Source organism: Calonectris borealis, chromosome 1 (genome assembly GCF_964195595.1).
Source record: "Calonectris borealis chromosome 1, bCalBor7.hap1.2, whole genome shotgun sequence".
Classification (NCBI taxonomy): Eukaryota; Metazoa; Chordata; class Aves; order Procellariiformes; family Procellariidae; genus Calonectris; species Calonectris borealis.
Window position 1 is genome coordinate 548,444 of NC_134312.1, and position 14,440 is coordinate 562,883.

The 14,440-nt window shown below is 67.7% G+C and overlaps 2 protein-coding genes across 2 annotated transcripts; one reads left to right on the top strand and one right to left on the bottom strand.

Annotated features, from left to right (window-relative positions):
* The first annotated feature begins 2,028 nt into the window (after positions 1 to 2,028).
* LOC142078452 (rheacalcin-1-like) lies at positions 2,029 to 3,953 on the top strand. The gene is made up of 5 exons (XM_075140999.1): positions 2,029 to 2,095; positions 2,413 to 2,507; positions 2,594 to 2,737; positions 3,272 to 3,377; positions 3,482 to 3,953. Exons 1-5 carry the CDS (start codon positions 2,029 to 2,031, stop codon positions 3,547 to 3,549), a joined length of 480 nt encoding a protein of 159 aa, XP_074997100.1. The 3' UTR covers positions 3,550 to 3,953.
* A 1,014-nt stretch (positions 3,954 to 4,967) lies between these two features.
* On the bottom strand, positions 4,968 to 8,762 carry LOC142078441 (C-type lectin BpLec-like). Its single transcript, XM_075140969.1, has 7 exons — positions 8,678 to 8,762; positions 7,544 to 7,615; positions 7,178 to 7,255; positions 6,407 to 6,534; positions 5,999 to 6,136; positions 5,531 to 5,645; positions 4,968 to 5,209 (listed from the first exon to the last, which is right to left on the bottom strand). Exons 1-7 carry the CDS (start codon positions 8,715 to 8,717, stop codon positions 5,142 to 5,144), a joined length of 639 nt encoding a protein of 212 aa, XP_074997070.1. The 5' UTR covers positions 8,718 to 8,762; the 3' UTR covers positions 4,968 to 5,141.
* Between the last annotated feature and the right edge of the window lie 5,678 nt (positions 8,763 to 14,440).

A 14,440-nucleotide genomic window follows, 5' to 3' on the forward strand; every position in this document is an offset into this window, starting at 1 on the left:
TGGGCTGCCGAGCCGGGGTCCCTCCTGCGACTGGGCATGGGGACCACCCTCACCCCCAAGGAGGGGGGTGCGCCAGCCATGCACCCCAGCTCAGCCGAGTTGGGGACACTGGGCGGGAGCTGCCACCTGCCCATGCCGGCACCAGTCCCCTTGTGCGAGCATCTGCCAGCCCCTCCCCTGGGCCATATCCTGCACCCCAACCCTGCACTGGGGCTGCGTCCCGCACCCTCATCCCAGTTTGGGGCTGTATCCTGCACCCTGACCCCGCACTGGGGCCGCATCCTGCACCCTGACCCTGCATTGGGGCTGCATCCTGCACCTGGGCCCCACAGCCCAGCCCCATGGCCGGGGGTCCCCTGGTTCGGACCTGGAGGCCCCCGGGCGTGGTGGGGACCCTGGAGGGCACAGGCAGGTGCCTTCGCCAGGCGGCTGCGCTGGGTCCCCGGGACCGAGCAGGAGCTGCCGGTGCGTGTCTGGAGCCACGAGCAGCGTCTGGAGGCAGCCGGGAGCCGCTGGTCCCTCCCTTATCTGATCCCCAGCCTGGGCACCAAGCCCAGCCCTGGCCCTGGGCCTCCCCCAGCGCTGCAGCGCCTTCACCCCCCCCAGCCCGGCCCTGCTCGGGGGGGCTGTGTGCCTGGGGGACGGCACCCCTGCGACACGGAGCTCCCTCCCAGCACCCCCTCTTCTCCTCTGGGTCCCTCCCCATCACCCCGCTCCTCCCATGGGTCTGTGCCCATCACCCGGCATCGCTTGGCATCACTTGGCCCTTGTGTTGTGTCGTGCTGAGGTGCAGCGCTGCCCGGGGGTCCCAGCTGCTGCCGCCCCCACCCATTGGGCAGCGACCCGGCCCCCACGCTGGCTGGTGCTCACGCCAGAGCCATGAGTGCTCACGCTGAAGTGGTGGGTGCTCACACCGGAGCAGTGGGTGCCACACCGGTGTGGTGGGTGCTCACGCCAGCACAGTGCGTGCTCACACCGGACCCACGTGTGTCATGCCGGTGCAGTGGGTGCTCACGCCGCTGCGATGGGTGCTCATGCTGGAGCCATGTGTGCTCACACCGGCTTGGTGCGTGCCGCAGGAGGCCGGGGCTGGGCACCATCGTTGGGGGTGAACACCAGAAGCTGCCCAAGAAGCACCGACGCGGGCAGGGCTCTGCCGGGACAGTCGCCATGACCCCATGAGCGGGGCCAGGGCCAGTCGTGCTGCCAGACCGCCGCTACACCCCAGCACAGCCCAGCTCCCCCGCGCTGGGTCGGTCGGCATTGCCTCCCCGGGGGGTGCCCTGCCCTGGCACCTGGGGGCTCAGGGCGGTGGGGCTGGGACCGTGGGGCTCGCTGGGCACGGGGGCTCGGGGCTCCCAGTGTGTTTGGGAGTGTCGCCCACGGCTGGTGCTGGCGGCACTTGCTGCTGGGGGGTGCAGAGGCGGCCCTGGATGAGGGGCTCTGCCGCGGGCTCGCTGGGGTCCTAGAGGGCAGTGGCTGCCGGCACCGACAGGGACCATGGGCACATCCATCCAGGGACTGGTGCCTCTGGGGGTGTTCGGGCAAGGGGAGGCCCAAGTGGGGGTCCTGCCATGGGGCTGTGCCTGCTTCGGGGCTCCTGCCTGCACAGGGCAAGCTGGAGCCGTGGGGTGGCCGCCTCTCCCCTTTGATCTGGCTGCCAGCGGGGCCGGGCGGCTCCCAGGAGTGAGTGCCACCCACCCATCTCCTGCGCTGCCCAACGTCCCGCACCCCAGCTGCAGCGCCTATAAAGGTGTCCGGGCGGCTGCGTCCTGCTGCAGCCGGGCTCATCTCCACGTCCTGCGAGTGCTGGGTGGCTGCTGCAGCGGTGGGTGCCAGGACAAGTGCTGGGGCAGTGGGTGCTGGGGCAGGCAGTGGGTGCTGGGGCAGGTGATGGGGTGGTGGGTGCTGGGGCAGGCAGTGGGGGCAGGTGATGGGGTGGTGGGTGCTGGGGCAGGCAGTGGGTGCCCAGGGCGGCCCCACGCCGCCCCACCCCAGCCGCCCCACTCTCTGCAGGGAAGGGAGAGGATGGGACCAGCCGCTTTCCTGGGGCTCTGCCTGCTCGGCTGCCTGGCCCTGCACCCCTCGCTGCAAGGTGAGCCCCCGCACCCTGCTCATCCGTCCCCTCTGCCCCACTCCCTGCCCCGGCCCTTCGCCCACATTACCCACCCCCGGGCACCCCTTGCTGCCTGCCCTGCTTGCCCTGCACCCCCTGCCCTCCACAGCTCCCTGCACGGCGTGGGGACAGGCACCGGGGGCTCCCCAAAACGTGGGGGCTCGGGAGCAGCCCCCTTAGACGGAGGACGGGGGTGCCCTGAGCCCCCCCGGGGCTGCTGCCCGCTGGGTCCCGGCTGCGGCCAGGCGCTGCTGGGGGGGTCGGGGTGAAGGCCCTAACCCCCCCGCCCCGAGCAGGGGTGCAGGCGAACAAGTGCCCCCGGGGCTGGCTGGACTTCAGGGGACACTGCTACGGGTACTTCGGCCAGGAGGTCACCTGGAGGAGGGCAGAGGTAGGGGCTGGGGGAGGGGGGTGCCCCCGACCCCCGCTGTGCAGGCAGTGCTGCCGGGCACCCCCCGACCTGCCCGTCGCTGCCAGGCTCGGTGCAAGGCCACCCGCGGGGGGTGTCACCTGGCCTCGCTGCACAACCCCGAGGAGCACCGCGCCCTCGCCGCCTTCATCGCCCGGCGCCAGCGCCGGGAGGAGGAGGAGGAGAGCGTCTGGATCGGCCTCTACCACCGGGTGAGTGTCCCCTGCCTGCAGCCCTGCCTGCGGTGCTGCCTGCGGTGCTGCCTACCGTGCTACCTGCCATGCTGCCGGCCGCGCTGCCTGCCGTGCTGCCTGCAATCCTGCCTGCAGCTCTGCCTGCAATCCTGCCTGCAGCGCTGCCTGCGGCGCTGCCTGCCGTGCTGCCTGCAATCCTGCCTGCAGCCCTGCCTGCAATCCTGCCTGCAGCGCTGCCTGCGGCGCTGCCTGCCGTGCTGCCTGCAATCCTGCCTGCAGTCCTGCCTGCAGCCGCCCCGCCTGCAGCCGCCCCCCACGCTCCGGGGGGGTCACGGCCCCAACGCACGCTCTGTCCCCGACCCTTCCCACGCGTGCCCGGGCACTCCGTCCCGCAGAGGTGCCCGCGCCCCGCCTGCCCCTGCCCGCACGCACGCGTGTTCCTGCGCTGCCCGCGTCCGTCCTCTCCCCGCCTGCGCCTCCCCCGCGCTGCCCGCCGTTGCCCCCCCGCCCCCCCTAACGCCTGCCTTGCCTCCTGCCCGCCCCGGGCCCCAGAGCCAGGACTGGACGTGGGTGGACGGGTCCACGAAGCGCTACTCCGCCTGGGAGGGGGATGATGTCCCCGCGGGGAGACACTGCGCCGCGCTGGAGGACTCCTCGGGTGAGGGGGGGCCGGGGCCGGGCGGCGGGCCCCCCGGGGGCGGGGGAGGGGAGGAGGGGGGAGGGTCCCCCGGCCCCCCAGCGCTCGCTACTCTTCTCCTGCAGGTTTCATGTCCTGGGACGACGAGTCCTGCAGCGAGAGGAAACCCTTCGTCTGCAAATACGCAGCCTAGGAGGGGGCCCGCGAGGCAGCCGACCCCCCAGACTGCGCCCTGCACCCCAAACCCCGCGTCCCCCTGCGTCACACCCCACCCCCGTGTCCCATTGCTCCGTGCATCGTCGCAGCCCGGACCCCCACACCCCGCACCCCCGTGCCCCATTGCACCGTGCATCCCACCCAACCCCGGACCCCAAACCCCCCACCCCTGTGCCCATTGCACCGCGCATCATCACAGCCCGGACCCCCACACCCCACACTCCCGTGCCCCATTGCTCCACGCATCATCACAACCCGGACCCCCAAACCCCGTACCCCCGTGCCCCATCGCCCCAGACCCCAAGAGCTCCCTCGCCGCCGCGGGCGGCCCCCTTGCCCCCCCGACCGCGGGAGGGACCCCACAATAAAGTGCTCCAACCCACCCGTGGCCCTGCGTGTTTCTCCGCCGTGGCCGTGGCCCCGGCCCTGGCAGGGCACGACCGGCCTCCCCGGATGGCACCCACGGGGGACGGGGACCCGGCAGCACTGCGTGTCCCCCAAGCTCCCCACGGGGAAACAGGGCAAGGCCGGGGGGCAGAGCCGAGCGCAGGGACCCCCCAGCCCCGGGCCTCGCTGCCGCCCCGGCTGGAGCCCAGCCCCCCCAGCCCCCCCCGCTCTGGGGCAGGCCGGTGGGGCTCAGCGCTGGCCCCCACGCGGGAGTGGCGTGGGAAGCAGGGGGGGCACCGTGGGTGCCACCACCTCCTGCCCCATGGGTGCGTTCCCGTGGGTGCGTGCCCGGGGGCCCACGAAGGGAGTGCAAACCCGCAGCAGGGCCCCCGTTGCCCCCCGACCCCTCCCCCCCCCCCGCTTTTCTACGGATTTTGCTCCATTTTTCGGTCAAAATAAACAAGGACCAGACGGTCCCACCCGCGGCCACAGCGGGGCGTGGGCACCTTGGCAGGGGGTGTCGCAGGGCAGGGGGTGTCGCAGGGCAGGAGGTGTCCCCGGGGCAGGGGGTGTCCCAGGGCAGGAGGTGTCCCCGGGGCAGGGGGTGTCCCCCGGGCAGACGGTGTCCCAGGGCAGGGGGTGTCCCCGGGGCAGGGGGTGTCCCCAGGAGGGGGTGTCCCAGGGCAGGAGGTGTCCCAAGGCAGGAGGTGTCCCCGGGGCAAGAGGTGTGCCCAGCAGGAGGTGTCCCAGGGCAGGACATGTCCCCAGGGCAGGACATGTCCCCAGGGCAGGAGGTGTCCCGAGGGCGGGAGATGTCCCCAGCCCGAGGTGTTCCCAAGGCAGGGGGTGTCCCCAGGGCAGGAGGTGTCCCCAGGGCAATGGGTGTCCCAAGGCAGGACGTGTCGCCAGCCACGGGGCTGTGCACTGGCCGCGTGGGGCACGAGTGGCTTTGGCGATGGCACTGCCCGTGCCCATGTGTGTGGGTGAAGGACAACGGGCACAGGTGGGTGCTGGGTGCTCAAGCCAAGGTTTATTGCCTGCCAGGCATAGGGGGGCCCGGTGGGGACAGAGCCCAGCATGGATGTGGGGGGCCCCAGCAGGGTGACGGGCAGGGAGGGGCACGGGGGCGGCAGGGAGTGGTGCACAGGGGCACCCCCAGACCCCAGTGGGACCAGCTGCCCGTCAGAGCTGGTGCTGGCACAGGAAGGGGAACGTGGAGTCGCAGGGGTAGTCATGCCAGAACTCGAAACCTGGGCAGAGAGGGGGGTAGCGAGTCACCCCGAGCCCTGTCACCCCCCCGGCACACCCCCTTTTACCTCCGTCACTCCCACCTGCATTGCCCCTCCCCTCCATCACCCCCCACTTCCGTCACCCCCCACCTCCATCACCCCCCCCATCACCCCTCCCCTCCATCACCCCCCACCTCCATCACCCCTTCCCTCCATCACCCCCACCTCCATTGCCCCCCTTTACCACCTCAGCTCCACCACCGACTCTCCCGCGGCGGCCGGGGGTCCCAGCACCACCGGGGTGGCCACGCCAGTCCCCCTGCCCCCCGGGACCTGGCTCACCCGAGAGCTTGTCCAGCACCACGCAGTCCTCCTTGTCCCACAGGTTGTTGGGCTGCCCCGCGGCCCAGCGCTTGTAGTCGAAGGCAGAGTTATCGGACCACTTCCACTGCCTGGTCTGGGGGTGCCGGGGAGGATGGGGGTCAGTGGGCACCCACGGAGGGGGCCGGGGTCAGTGGGTGCCCAGGGAGGGGGCACAGGGTCACTGGACACCCGTGGCGGGGGACAGGGATCAGTGGGTGCCTGGGGTGGGGGGGTCAAAGCTCAGCGGATGCCCAGGGCGTGGGGCCAAGGCTCAGCGGGTGCCCAGCAGAGGGGTCAGTGGGTGCCTGGGGTGGGGGTCAGTGGGTGCCTGGGGCAGGGGACAGGGTCAGTGGTGTCCACAGTGGGGGGCCAGGGCTTAGTGGGTGCCCAGGGTGGGGCTCAGTGGGTGCCCAGGGCAGGGGGCTACGGCAGCCCCCTGACACTCACGTGCTCCTCATCCTGCAGCCCGATCCAGGTGTTGGTCCCGTCCCTCTGGCTGGAGACGTAGCTGGCGAGGACCCTGCTGGCCCCCAGGCTGTGGATGGAGGCCAGCCGCCCCATGGGGCCATACCGCTTGCACTCGTTCTGGGGGGCACGGGCGGGCGGCTCAGCACCCAGCGCCTGCAGCCACCCAGGCACTGGGTGCTGGGCACCCCTGCACAGAAAGCCCAGGAGTGGAGGGGAGCACAGCAGAGCCCCCCCCAGCTGCGTCTGGGGTGCGTAGACCAGAGCGCTCTCCCGGCTGCAGCCCCCCTACGCTGGGGTCCTGCTCCTGGCCAGGGCGATGCCCCCGCTCCTCACCCGCCGTCCCTCCCCAGGGAGCCCCCAGCATCCCCCGGCGGTGCCAGCCCCCACCTCAGCCTGGGCCCAGCTCCTCCTCTCGGTGAAGTACCCGTAGCAGTACCCCCGGTAGGAGTACCAGTTCTGGGGGCAGCTAGCTGCCGGCCGCCTCGCTGGGGCACAGCTGGGGGAGCTGGCGAGGGCCCCTTCAAAACACAGGCAGAGCAGCCACTGTGCCACGGGAGGGGGCACCCACCACCGCCCCCACCGCCGTGGGGAGGGAGCCGGGATGTCTGCCACGGGTGCGGGGCCCCATGGGCACCGGCCCCCCAGACCCCACCCGGCAGCACCCCCACTCAGGGGCCCCATCCATATCCAGGGGCACCCCCACCCAGGGACACCCCACCCAGGGGGACGCCCCAGGCTCTGCCATGCACCCAGCACTTGGGGCGCCTGGGGCAGGGTGCAGAGAGGGTCCCACAGACAGGGCTGGGCACCGGGGGCTGCCACGGGATGGGGATGGGGAGCGGGGAGTGGAGATCTGGGGTCAGGGATCAAGGATTGGGGATCAGGGGTCAGGGACTGGGGAGCAGGGGTCGGGGATTGGGGAGCAGGGGTCGGGATCAGGGATCACGGAGCAGGGATCAGGGATTAGGGATCAAGGATCAGGGAGCAGGGATCAGACATCGGGGATCAGGGGACCAGGGATCAAATATTGAGGATCAGGGATCAGGGATTGGGGATCAGGGATCGGGGATCAGGGGATCAGGGTGTGCCGGATCGGGCGCTGCTGCCTGGGGGGAAACGGCAGCCGTGTCCCAGCGGCCCGTGGCCCGGGCAGGGAATCCCCTCCCAGGAGGGTGAGGAGCAGCAGGCAGCCGAGCAGGCGCGGGCGGAGCTGGCGGCTCGCACCCATCTCCTCCGCTGCAAGAGAGCAGAGAAGGGGCCGTGAGGGGGGGCAGCACGGGGAGAAGCACCCGGAGCTGGGGCTGCCAGGGCTGCTCGGGGGGTCCCTGCCCAGCTGAGCAACAGGGCTCGTCGGGATCCCTCGCACCACGTACCCCCCCGGGACGGAGGGCAGGGGATGCCCAGCTCCATCCCGGGACGGAGGGCAGGGGATGCCCAGCTCAGCACCCCAAGGAGCGGAGCCAGGGTGCAGCAGGACCCTGCACCCTCAGGGTGAGGGAGGGCCAGGCCAGGGAAGGGACTCACCAGAGCCTGGCGCTGGGCAGGCAGACGGGAAGGTCAGAGATGGCCTTTGGGGACCGTGCGGCTGTGGCTGCCCTGGGGACAGGTTACAGCTGGGTTATGGGTTCCTCCGAGGGTGGCTGATGGTCACTCAGGACCCCAGAGGGCAAATGCCACTCTCGGGCTTTACAGCCACCGGCGGGGAGGGCAGCGGCAGCCCCAGTTCCCTGGAAGTGGGGATGTGCTGGGGGTTGCGCTCGAGGTGACGCTGCTGCCCACGTGCCCGTGAGGGCACCCTGGGGTCCCGCCGTGACCCATCCCAGAGGGCAGGTTTAGGTTGGACGGAGGGAGGAAAGGTTTTAGGCTGTGGGTGGTGGGGCATGGGAACAGGCTGCCCAGAGAAGCTGTGGATGCTCCATCGTTGGAAGGGTTCAAGGTCAGGCTGGACGGGGCTTTGGGCAACCTGATCGAGTGGGAGATGTCCCTGCCCATGGCGGAGGTGGGCTGGAGGGTCTCTGGAGGTCCCTTCAACCCCAGCCAGTCTGGGTCTATGGTGGAGCCTTCCCAGGGATGGGGATGGAGCAGGCTTGATGTGGCCATGGCAGCCCTGTGGTCCCAAGGGAGCGGGCTCACAGGGACAGGGGTGCGGGGGGTGCAGGCTTCCCCATCCCACATCGAGGGCTCAGCAAGGACGGGGAGGACTCGGGGCACAGGGGGCTGGGGGTGCTGAGGGCAGCCTTCACCCCGCTGCCCTTGCTGCCTCCCGGGTCTCCACCACCCCGGCAAATGGGGAGCGATGGAGCCCTGCCCACCCCCCACCCAGCCACTCTCACAGCCAGACCCCCGACCGGGTGCTGGACCCCACAGCTGGGTGATAGGACCCTGCAGCCAGATGCTGGACCACCTGGCTAGGCACTGGACCCCACAGCTGGGTGCTGGACCCCCTGACCAGGTGCTGGACCCCCTGGCCAGGTGCCGAACCCCACAGCTGGGTGCTGGACCCCTGGCTGGGCGCTGGACCCGGTGGCCGGGCACCTGTAATGTCACCCCTATAGGGTGACCCCCTGTGTGGGTGTGTAAGGGTCGTGACGTTCACGGGACCCCGTAGCACAGGGCAGGAGGCTGCTGGGTCCCGCACTTCTCCTTTATGCCACCCACCTGGCAAAGCGAGTACATCCTCGTGACTATCGGCTGACATCGCCCGTGAATACGCTGCGGGAGGTGTTAGCGACAAGACACTCACCAGACGGCTCCCGGGAGCGGGGCTGGCCGGTGGCCGACACGTCTGTGGGCAGGTGACCCGCGTCCCACCAAGGTCCATCCGTCTGTCGGGGCGAGGGCTGCGCTGGCAGGAGCTCCCCGTGTCGGGCACGCGCTGCTTTTATGGCTGCGGTGCGGGCAGGGCGCGGGGCAGGGCAGCCTTCCTGGAACAGCCGGGCACTTCTGCTTCCGTGGAAGGGGGATTCGTTACTGCAGCTTCTCTGCTCTGCCCTTACAAGGGTGTCCCGGGCTCCCAGTTCTCCCAGTGAGACCAGCTCAGCTTCCTGGCTGCTCCCACACCACCTGCCTCAGCCTATGGACACCTGTGGGGCACCGGCATCCCTGGGGTCACCAGGAGTGGGACCGCAGCATCCCTGGGGTCACCAGGACTGAGACCGCAGCGTCCCTGGGGTCACCAGGAATGGGACCACAGCATCCCTGGGGTCACCAGGACTGAGACCGCAGCGTCCCTGGGGTCACCAAGAGTGAGAACACAGCGTCCCTGGGGTCACCAGGAGTGGGACCACAGCGTCCTTGGGGTCACCAGGAGCGAGAGCACAGCGTCCCTGGGGTCACCAGGAGTGGGACCACAGCGTCCCTGGGGTCACCAGGCATGGTACCACAGCGTCCCTGGGGCGTCTCTGTACGAGGTGGAGCCCTGTGCCCACGCCAAGCCCAGTGCTGCTGCTGCGACTCCGGCAAGGTCCCACCAGTGGACCCACGAGGATGCAGCACCCCTTCAGACAAAAGCGCTACGGGCAGCCATTCAATACGAGCTGTAACACCGCAACGCACCGTCCCACAGCTCAAACCAGCATCACCCTGCCCGACCGCGCCGTGCCCGTGCGCCCAGGTCTGGCAGCCACCACCACGGCCATGACCAGGCAGCTGCCGGACCGCAGGCAGGGACTGCCCCGGGCCATTTGGTGAGAGGCACGGGCCGGCTGCTGGCTGGCGCGTGCATCCCACTGCGTTTGGCGAGATCCGTTGGCATGAAAGCAGCAGGCAGCGTGCATTAACACGAACAGCCCTTGTGAGGGTAAAGGCGGTCCAAGGCCAGCGACACGGGCGAGCTGGCTCTGAGAGGGAATGGTTCCAGGCTGTGGGTCCTTCAGAGGACCTGGAGGAGCAGTTTGGGTCATTCCTGTGCAGCCGAAACGTCGACAGCAGCTGGCTCGTACGCAGCGATGCCCGAGGCTGGGGGCATCACAGGGACACGCTGGTGGGGCCTGGCTGGTCCTTCTGCTGGGGGCTGGACTCTCCGAGCTCATCAGGCGTGGGTCGAGGGTCATGTAAGAAATTAAATGTTACATTTCCAGATTGAGACACAGAGGGAGCAAGACGTGCCAGAGTACAGGCGGCTGCCCGACGCCGGGGTGGCTCTTGCAGGCGCTGTGCCGCCGAGCCAGCGCCGGCCGGGTCTGCAGCCGCTGGGACAGCAGCTTTGCCTGGGGTCATCACCGTCTGGGCCAAGTGAGCACCGCGGGTTGGAAGAGCAACTGAATTAATTGCATTGAGCACTTCGTCGGATTGACTGAAAGGGGCTGTGATCTGCACAGTCAGGCACGTTGTTGCATGGGTCCCAATTATCGTTAGCGCTCGGCCAACCATTACGCTGTAAACTACAGAGTGCAGACTTAAGACCAGGGAAATCAGAGTATCTTTGGTGATTTGTGTTATTCACACCCTGCGGCAGAGGCCAGAGCTCCAGTCTGTCAAAACTATCATCGCCTGTAACCGGGGAGGTCCCCAGTTACAGAGGTCCATGAGGTGTCCGGGTCGGCATCGGTGCAGGCTGGTGCTCGGGGCTCACGTGTAAACTGGAGCCGCGCCTGGGCAATGGGGAGTGAGCATCGCTGCAGTCATTACACGTGACCCAGTCGTTATATATATATAATAAAAATTATGAGAGGGAAAGGCAATTAAAGGAGTTTTCCCCCAAACCCCTTTTTAGCTCTGGTCTCCCATGACGTCCGACCTCGTGAGGAGCGACGTGGGACCGAGGAGCCGGGGAATCCTCTGGGCTCCTGCTGCTGCGGCCGCAGGGGGGAACCCAGAGGGAAGCCCAAAGCAGCCGCTTCGTCCCTCCGGGTGCGGGGTGACGGGGGGTCCTGGTGCTGGGAGGCGAGGTGGCCGCTGAGCACCTGCCTCGGCCGTTCCACCCTTCCCCTTCCAGCACGGGAGCCACCGGGCAGCCCCAGCCCGCACCGCGTGGGAGCCCGTGTATGCTGTGTAGGCGCCCGTATATGCTGTGTAGGGGCCCATATATGTTGTGTAGGTGCAAGTATATGCTGTGTAGGGGCCCATATATGTTGTGTAGGTGCCCGTATATGTTGTGCAGGTGCCTGTACATGCTGTGTAGGAACCCATTATGTGTTGTGTAGGAGCCTGTATATGCTGTGTAGGAGCTCCTATATGTTGTGTAGGGGCCCATATATGTTGTGTAGGCACTCGTACATGTTGTGTAGGAGCCTGTATATGCTGTGTAGGAGCTCCTATATGTTGTGTAGGGGCCCATATATGTTGTGTAGGCACTCGTACATGTTGTGTAGGAGCCTGTATATGCTGTGTAGGAACCCGTTATGTGTTGTGTAGGAGCCTGTATATGCTGTGTAGGCACCTGTATATGTTGTGTAGGAGCCTGTGTATGTTGTGTAGGAGCCCACATGTGCTGCGTAGGCACAAGTATATGTTGTGTAGGTGCCTGTATATGTTGTGTAGGAACCTGTATGCGTTGTGTAGGAGCACGTATATGCTGTGTAGGCCCCATATATAGAATCATAGAATCATTAAGGTTGGAAAAGACCTCTAAGTTCATCGAGTCCAACCGTCAACCCAACACCACCATGCCCACTACACCATGTCCCTAAGCGCCTCATCTACACGTCTTTTAAATCCTTCCAGGGATGGTGACTCCACCACTTCCCTGGGCAGCCTGGTCCAAGGCCTGACCACTCTTTCAGTAAAGAAATTTCTCCTAATGTCCAATCTAAACCTCCCCTGGTGCAACTTGAGGCCATTTCCTCTTGTCCTATCGCTGTTACTTGGGAGAAGAGACCAACCCCCACCTGGCTACAACCTCCTTTCAGGTGGTTGTTGAGCGCGATGAGGTCTCACATATGTTGGTCTTGCATAGGAGCCCGTTGGTGCTGTGCAGGCGCCCATCTGGCAGCCAGCACAACCGCCCACGGCTTGGCCGGGCTGCTCCCTCTGCCGCTCGTGTTTCGGGGTGGGGAGCGGTGTGGGGAGGCATTCTGCAGTAGTTCTGACACCCCCACCCCGTCCCACCCGGGTGTTTTCCACCCCCTGCCACCTCCGTGTCCTCCCCCGCCTCTCCCAAGTGGGCACCCCCCAACATGGGCTAACGTCGTGCCCGGGAAGGGGCACTGGCTGCTGGCACAGCCGTTACCAACTTCTACTTTCCTGGAAGGGCCGTTCGTTATCACCATTTGTTATCACCGTTTGTTATCACCGTTTCTTTCCGCTGCCCTTATCAAGGATGCTGCGGGTTCCCACGTAAGTGGACATCCTTCCCCACCAGTATGTTTCCATTACAACCGGCTCGCTCTTAGGCTGCTCCAGCAGTGCCAAAGGCTGGGTGCCAAACCCCACAGCTGGGTGCTGAGTCCTGCTCCTGGGTGCTGAGCCCTGCAACTGGGTGCTGAGCCCTGCACCTGGGTGTCAAACCCCACGGCTGGGTGTTGAACCCCGCAGATGGGTGCTGAACCCCACAGATGAGTGCCAAGCCCCATGGTCCGGTGATGAACACCATAGCTGGGTGCTGAGCCCCACAGCCAGGTGCAGAGCCCCCTGGGCAGGCGCTGGAGCCCCCCCTCAGCCCGGCTGCACCCGCGCTTTCCCTGCCACGCCGGCCGGCTTGGCGTGGGGCCTGCGGCCGTTTTGGTGCCAGGCGGAGGCTTTTGATCTCGGGGCGTGAAGGGCTGCGGGGCCATGCGCACAGGCCGGTGCTTCGGGGGCTGGTCTTGGTTGGGAGGCGGAGGAGCCCCCGGACGCATTGCCAGGGCGAGGGGACGGGGCTGCAGCCAGGCTCGCGGGGGACCCCCTGCCAGCACCCCCCCATCTGTGGAGCATCCCCTGCCCTCCCTCCCGGGATGGAGCTGGGCATCCCCTGCCCTCCTTCCTGGGATGGAGCTGGGCATCCCTTGTCCTCCTTCCTGGGATGGAGCTGGGCATCCCCTGCCCTCCTTCCTGGGATGGAGCTGGGCATCCCCTGCCCTCCTTCCTGGGATGGAGCTGGGCATCCCTTGTCCTCCTTCCTGGGATGGAGCTGGGCATCCCCTGCCCTCCTTCCTGGGATGGAGCTGGGCATCCCCTGCCCTCCTTCCTGGGATGGAGCTGGGCATCCCTTGTCCTCCTTCCTGGGATGGAGCTGGGCATCCCCTGCCCTCCTTCCTGGGATGAAGCTGAGCATCCCCTGCCCTCTTTCCTGGGATGGAGTTGGGCATCCCCTGCCCTCCTTCCTGGGATGGAGCTGGGCATCCCCTGCCCTCCCTCCCGGGATGGAGCTGAGCATCCCCTGCCCTCCTTCCTGGGATGGAGCTGGGCATCCCCTGCCCTCCTTCCCGGATGGAGCTGGGCATCCTCTGCCCTCCCTCCCGGGATGGAGCTGAGCATCCCCTGCCCTCCCTCCCGGGATGGAGCTGGGCATCCCCTGCCCTCCTTCCTGGGATGGAGCTGGGCATCCCTTGTCCTCCTTCCTGGGATGGAGCTGGGCATCCCCTGCCCTCCTTCCTGGGATGGAGCTGGGCATCCCCTGCCCTCCTTCCTGGGATGGAGCTGGGCATCCCTTGTCCTCCTTCCTGGGATGGAGCTGGGCATCCCCTGCCCTCCTTCCTGGGATGGAGCTGGGCATCCCCTGCCCTCCTTCCTGGGATGGAGCTGGGCATCCCTTGTCCTCCTTCCTGGGATGGAGCTGGGCATCCCCTGCCCTCCTTCCTGGGATGAAGCTGAGCATCCCCTGCCCTCTTTCCTGGGATGGAGTTGGGCATCCCCTGCCCTCCTTCCTGGGATGGAGCTGGGCATCCCCTGCCCTCCCTCCCGGGATGGAGCTGAGCATCCCCTGCCCTCCTTCCTGGGATGGAGCTGGGCATCCCCTGCCCTCCTTCCCGGATGGAGCTGGGCATCCTCTGCCCTCCCTCCCGGGATGGAGCTGAGCATCCCCTGCCCTCCCTCCCGGGATGGAGCTGGGCATCCCCTGCCCTCCTTCCTGGGATGGAGCTGGGCATCCCCTGCCCTCCTTCCTGGGATGGAGCTGAGCATCCCTTGTCCTCCTTCCCGGGATGGAGCTGGGCATCCCCTACCCTCCTTCCTGGGATGGAGCTGAGCATCCCCTGCCCTCCTTCCCGGGATGGAGCTGGGCATCCCCTGCCCTCCTTCCTGGGATGAAGCTGAGCATCCCCTGCCCTCCCTCCCGGGATGGAGCTGGGCATCCCCTGCCCTCCTTCCTGGGATGGAGCTGGGCATCCCCTGCCCTCCCTCCCGGGATGGAGCTGAGCATCCCCTGCCCTCCTTCCTGGGATGGAGCTGGGCATCCCCTGCCCTCCTTCCCGGGATGGAGCTGGGCATCCCCTGCCCTCCTTCCCGGGATGAAGCTGAGCATCCCCTGCCCTCCTTCCTGGGATGGAGCTGGGCATCCCCTGC

Coding starts and splice junctions, on each gene's coding strand:
- LOC142078452 (XM_075140999.1), top strand. CDS start 2,029: ATGGGACCAGCCGCTTTCCTGGGGCTCTGCCTGCTCGGCTGCCTGGCC. Junction 2,096..2,412: donor CCTGCACCCCTCGCTGCAAG/GTGAGCCCCCGC, acceptor CGCCCCGAGCAG/GGGTGCAGGCGAACAAGTGC. Junction 2,738..3,271: donor GGATCGGCCTCTACCACCGG/GTGAGTGTCCCC, acceptor CCCGGGCCCCAG/AGCCAGGACTGGACGTGGGT.
- LOC142078441 (XM_075140969.1), bottom strand. CDS start 8,717: ATGTCAGCCGATAGTCACGAGGATGTACTCGCTTTGCCAG. Junction 7,616..8,677: donor GGATGTACTCGCTTTGCCAG/GTGGGTGGCATA, acceptor ACCTGTCCCCAG/GGCAGCCACAGCCGCACGGT. Junction 5,210..5,530: donor GGTGCTGGACAAGCTCTCGG/GTGAGCCAGGTC, acceptor CTCTCTGCCCAG/GTTTCGAGTTCTGGCATGAC.